Raw genomic sequence first — 6,394 nt, forward strand, 5'->3', positions numbered from 1 at the left:
TACTTACCGTTCTCTTCAGGAAAAAAAAAAAAAAAAAAAAAAAAAAATTTTGGCCTAAAAGGGAAAAAAAAAAAAAAAAGACATGAAAAAAATCCTGGTAATTGTACTTACCGTTCTCTTCAGGAAAAAAAAAAAAAAAAAAAAAAAAAAATGTTGGCCTAGACAGGAAAAAAAAAAAAAAAATACATATGGCTTTAAGCACACACCTGTGGACCAGCTTCAATTGTGCAATGTCAAGTCAACGGAGTTCGTTTGAGGTCCAGTCATGGAACGCAGCTCCACCTTTAGCACCATTGAGGAGATTCCATAAGTTCTTCCTAAAGCTCTTCCATGTGCTTCACTACTGAGAGAACGTGGAATCATTTGGAAGCTTTGTTAAAAGGCACTAAATGTTCAATTTGATTGTTACGTACAAACGCTGTCGTGCACGATGACGGTTTGTCTGCAATGTGCAGTCCGTCAGTAGCACTAATGAAATAAAATATTGTCATTAGCAAACAAAAAGCTCCTCCTCCTTTTCCTCCTCTCTCAAGAAGAATAGGGGTCTTTGAGGGACATTGGAGTGGATCCTATTGCCCCAGAGGGAGACAAATTGGGTCCGTCAAGGCTCATTGAAAGAGTGACTGAAATTGGTTTGCGGTTCTGCTTTTGCACCACCTAATAAAGACGAGAGACCTCGGATAGAAACTATGAGAGGGAGGAGGCAAACGACGAGGTAGGGATGGAAAAATCAGAGCAGAAAGGAGCCTGGCCTCGCCATGGCACATAAACTGTGCCAGTTGTCTCTTTTTTCTTCTTTTTTCTTTATAGCTGCGGCACCACAGTTGGGGCAAAGCAGGACGGTGAACACTGAAAACACAAACAGGCTGCTGTAATCTGGGCAGAAATTGCTGTTCTCCCACAGACGATTTCCTCGGGGACAAGTCCACAAATGTGAAGTCACTGCAAACATCATGCAGCTCGGGGATGGAAAGACAGGATCAGAGGAAAGGGAGTTGTTTGTGCAACCTGGTGGGATAACGAGGGGCATAACGGGCACTCGGAGTGGAGGGCGACCGAGGAGCTGCCATCAGTGACTGGATATGGCTGGTGAGGAGCGCACTTAGTTCCCACAGATCCGCCGTGCTGGGCACATAATCAGGGAAGGTGTTCAGGACAATTTGTCCTTTTTTTGGCTTTAAACACACTTCTACTGAGGCTTGTTAGTGTCACAGAGGAGAACCGATGGCAGCGAGGCACCGTCGCTTGGTTTCAGCCAGCCTCTTCTCTGTACAAACGTTTTACTTTTGGACCGGTTACAGTCCCATACTGCAGGGAAGCGGTTTTTACAGCTTCTAGTAAAAAAAACAAAACAACCTAAATATAATTCGCTAGGTCATGAACTTTCTGTGTTGGCAGTTGAATTATTATAAGCAGACAAATAAAAAGCTTGTACAAGTCTTTAATTCTTTCCACCCTCTCCCCAACCATCAGACTAATAACCCGTTTTCTCCCCTACTCGAAGCTGTGAACTGCATTTTTGAAACATTTTGCCAGCAAAATTTCCACAGCTGGGTTGCTATTTTACTAAATTTTATAGGATTCATAAATTTGTATGGCTTCAGCGTCTTTAAATAGATCAAATTTGGTGTTAAAGTAATGCTCTACAATCAAATCTGGGGTTATATTTAGTTATTACTCCAAACACTAGACGTACATGGACATTTTTATGGCTTTTTCAAGTCGGCCAGTTCCAGTCCGTACAGCGCTCTCTGCAGTGACGACTCTTGAAGACAGACTTGGTGGCCTCTACAGCTCTGTAACCGTCTGTGCATGGTGATAAAATAAACTAGTTCAGCCTTTTTTGCCACAGTTCCTGCTGTTTTAAACATTTTGATGGTGCTTTAACTGAAGATAAGAGCAGGATTTTCTGAAAATTAGCAAAAAGTGATCACGCTAAAATATTACGTTTTCTTGTGTTGCCCATGTGGAGCAGTGGGTAGCAGAAATAACCTCGTGTATGGAACACCCTCCTTAGACGGCCTGAAATATTTAAAGTGAATTATCGTACAAAAATGCATTGCAAGGTGGCAATTGTTATGCTGGTGATTATGTCAAACATGACATGAAATGTGTCCCCTTCCAAACAATGCTCCCAAATTAAATCTTCTATTTCTCCAAATCTCAATGTGAAGTTTAGCTACTGCTATAAAAGATACATTTTCTTAAAAAGCCTTTTACACATCTTGATCAGGCGAAAAATACTTTTACAATACAAAAATAAGCTACATAGTTAACTTTGTTAGCTCACGTGTTTTTACCCTAATTAAACCCCATCAGAGCCCGACTTTTACTGTCTACTTCACAACTGGACAACAACGTTTAGACATCAACAGACATTGACGCTACGGGTTACATGTTTAGATGAAGGGCAAGCGGTCTCCAAACTAAGATAACCGACAGCTGGACGCTTCACCGAAAAGCAGAAAAAGTGTAGAAAAAAAAAAAAATCCTTTAAGGTGTAACGAAAGTCAACAAAATCGAGCGCTGCCTTGCTAGAGTACATGAGCAGAGCTTTTGGTTGCAGCCCTTCATGAATCTGATTAACTGAAGTTTACGTTTGATAAATGAGGATTCCTGGTGCTCCATTCTACATGAAGACCTCAAAGTAGTTTTGAAACTTGCAGCTGAACAACAAAGGAGTGCAAGCTAAAAGAAAATAAGAAGGATAGAAAGTGGTTTCAGTCACTGCCTGTCCTCCAGCCTCCTAATGCCGCCTTACTGAAGGCATGAGGAAGGTAAAGAGAGTAAATGCACAGAAATATACCGCAAAGGTAAAAAAGAAGAGTGCCATTCGGTGTCAAAGTTTATGCAATCATTTCTTGATATGACAAAGCCTGTGTTGTGTAATTTTCTTTATAAGCAAGAACTTACCTGCCTTAAAAAGATGCAGCAAATGTCACTCGATTTGTTTAAATGTTGGGATGGTATAGTGAGGAAGATAAAAAAAAAATAGCAGCAAACTGATTCTCACTGCAGCTTATTTCGCTGAGAAATGTTTGAGTTAATATTGGTTGAATCGACAAGATAAAGAGACAAACAGAAACCACAGAGAGGAAAAAGAAACCTCAGAGTGTTTCCAGCAACCTTCCTCCTCTGCTCTAGCCAACGTTTTCCCTGCAGGATCTGAGCGAGAGGTGAGACACGCCTTCAAAGCATCAAAAAAAAAAAAAACATCACACAATTAAATACTGTCCGATTAATATTGAGGTTGTACGTGTGTTCTGTGAGTATATATGCTGATGTTTGCTTGTGTGTGTGTGTGTGTGTGTGTGTGTGTGTGTGTATGTGGATGTGTGTAAGAGAACGAGAGATCAGACAAGCATGAAAAATGATCCCGACTCTGAATAAAGCAACATGTTGAGAAGGATTGTAGGACTGGTCCGGCCATTAAGGTAAAAAAAAAAAAAAAAAAAAAACAAACAAAAAAAAGAGAAGAAGAAAAATAAGCAAACAAACAAATGACGACAACCGCAACAACAACTGCATCATCAACAACATCAACATCAACAACATCAACATTAACAACAAGAAAATCAAACTTAAAAATGAAAAAAGGGGGGAAAACAATAAACAAAAGCAAAACTCTGGTTCAGAGTGTCTCTTCATCTTTGGTATAAAAATGGCCATCCATGGGCTGCATTGGATCCACAACTAGGAAAGACTACAGAAATTGTCAACAATTTCTTCTATTGCTTTTGCACTGATTGGTTCAAACCATAAGCTCCTACTGAATCTACTGTTTTATTTCACTGCCAGAAGTTATTTGAATTTTTTTTACAAGTTTTTTTTTGTTTTTTCAGTTTTATTCTTTTTTTATATATTGTTTTTTTTTTTTTTTTTTTGCAGTGGGACAAGCAAAGCAGGCTAAAAACATCTTAAAGCTCATAAAAAAGGTAAAATGTGGCCGTTAAAAAGCACTAATGTCATCGACAGCGGCATGTAAAATGATAATGAGAATAAAAAAACAAGTTCAGCATTCGCAACAGGCTGCACCCACAGCGCAGCGCGTCTTCTTATGTTTTCTACTTTTTCTCGTTGTGTAAAATCTCTTCGATGCGTCACCCCTCCCACCCCGTCCCAACAACAGACATTTTGTTTACTTCTGACACGTAGTTTACCTCTGACATAATAATTATCAAAGTTTTCTTCTAACGAAGAAATGAAACAAAAAAGCTTTTTCTCTATTAAATCTGTACAGCTTATGTGATAGATTCTTTTTTTTTCCTCTTTAGAGCAACTCATTCAGCATTTTGAACCCCTTCCCCATAGAGGTCCAAGAGACGGTTTGCTTTTTTTTTTTTTCTTTTTGTTTTTAAACCCTCCCAACTAGACGTCAGACTTTCACTCTGTAAAAAGTTTCTGGCGCCCTTCAAATTAAGGCCATGAAGATTCAAGAAAAAAGAAGAAAAAAACTTTTTTTTTGTTTTTTTTTGTAATACATCTAGAAAACTAAGCTTTAACACTAGAACTTAAAAAAAAAAAAAGACTGGAAAGAAACCGTAGCTTAATATCTGAGGAAGACAATCTCTGTGTGTATCTCAAACTTTGCCTCCCCCTTTCTAATTACAAAATAAACTTCATCACCTACCAGCGCATTCAACCATTTATTTTTTTTAGTTTTCTCTTTTTATTTTATTTTTTTACCTTTTCTATTTTTTTTTTTATTAGTTGAGAATTTTCTTTGAGAAACTTTTCAAGCTTCAGCCCAGCCCTTTAGGCGGGTTTCATTCTCAGACTAAAACAATTTACTTCTTTGCACTGTGCCCAGTAATTTCCCCCACATCCCCCCCTTTTCCTCAGCACTCTTTGCCTCAGTCTTGATTTTTTTTTTTTTCTTGTAGGCCAGGTAGGAAATGAAAAAAAGTGTCTCTTTTTTGGTGCCTGGGCAATCTGGAAGTAATCTCTTTCTTTTCCTCACATTCACAGTGCAGCCACCCTCTGTCTCAAGGCAACGCTGTCACAGGAACATTCGCTCAGGCCGTTGCTATCTGATAAGAAGATGAGAAAGCAGAGAGACAGAGAGGAGAGAGAAAAGGGTTTGGAGTTGGTGGAATTAAAGAATATTTTTACAAACACAACAGAACAGAGATGACAGCTGACGGCACAATAAAGAATTAAAAAGCTGCCAAAAATGACACCAGCAGACTGGAATAATATGAATAATGTCTTAATGTCTTATTTTAGAATCAGTATTAAATGCCTGTTCTGTTCAAGAAATCATTCTTCAGACTGAAATACTTTGCTGCTTTTCTTGTTGTTGTTGTTCTTTTGAGTAAGGGAATACAGCACTGTCGAGATTTATATGAATCCTCAAAGACTTTTAAATACATTTTTAAAAAATTAGATTGAGAACCATTTTAAAAGCCAATTTAAAAGAGAAAGCATATATTTTTACTTCATCAACGTCTCTCTATTTAGTAATCCACGACTTCATTCGTTTATTTCTACCACTTTACTCCAACGTAAGAAAACCTGCTTTTCAAATAGTATTCATCTTCAGAAATCTTCAAATGGATACACATGCAAATTGTTAAATTAAAGAATAATTTCAATAAAAGGATATTATGAAGCTCTTCACACTTACTGACAAGAGGCGCTGATAAATGCAGAGATCATTGCTCTATGAAAAAGGGCTTATGATTAGGAAAATTTAAATAAAACATGAACTAATTTGACATTTTCCCCACAATACTTTATGCAAATTATTTTGACTCTAGAGTGGAAGGAAAAGTAAGATGCATAAAACAAAAGCGGGAAGCACAAAATAGTTTGGCTTAATTAGCCTATTAACTGACTGTCTTGTTCACCGCTGCTTTCTGAAGAGGCCAGTCGGAACATAAATTCATAATGAATGAAAGCTTTACAGAGACTCTAGAGCTTGTTCCAACAACCGGTGGCCATAGGCATTTCGTAGCAGCTTCCTTGCTCTGTGAATTATAATAACTGATCCCCACAAGCCAGGAAACACAGCAAAGTGTTTTCTTCACCTTTATTTCCACTGTGCAACGTGTAGTAAATGTTGCAGTTGACATGAATTCGGAAGTAAAGCTGAACTGTTATACAAACGCTGCGAAAGGCTAAATGAAACCTCAGCATGACTGACTCAACCATAATTCCCTTTTTTGAAATCATTAAAGTTGCATCATCATCCACTCTGGAAATCAAAACGGTCAAATAATAATTTCATTTCATACTCGTGTTTTATCAAAATCAGGCAAGAACACTTCCAGATCAGTCGAGCTCAGTCTACAATAACAGTTTAATGTTAGCTACATAAAATGTCTGCCACTGATGCCGTATTTCCTTTAAAGCACATGTGTCAAACTCAAGGCCCGCGGGCCACATGTGGCCC

General features: G+C 38.2%; 1 protein-coding gene across 1 annotated transcript in view; it reads right to left on the reverse strand.

Moving 5' to 3' along the window:
- Positions 1 to 4,265: 4,265 nt before the first annotated feature.
- LOC106960809 (RNA-binding motif, single-stranded-interacting protein 3-like) overlaps positions 4,266 to 6,394 on the reverse strand; it is a 96,247-nt gene continuing 94,118 nt past the window's right edge. The window contains exon 11 of the mRNA XM_015054149.1: positions 4,266 to 5,030. Within this exon, the coding sequence (XP_014909635.1) occupies positions 5,027 to 5,030 (4 nt within the window). The 3' untranslated portion in view covers positions 4,266 to 5,026. The remainder of the gene's footprint in view (positions 5,031 to 6,394) is intronic.

This window comes from Poecilia latipinna, unplaced genomic scaffold, assembly GCF_001443285.1.
Source record: "Poecilia latipinna isolate Pla-1442-1.1 unplaced genomic scaffold, P_latipinna-1.0 Scaffold1231, whole genome shotgun sequence".
NCBI lineage: Eukaryota > Metazoa > Chordata > Actinopteri > Cyprinodontiformes > Poeciliidae > Poecilia > Poecilia latipinna.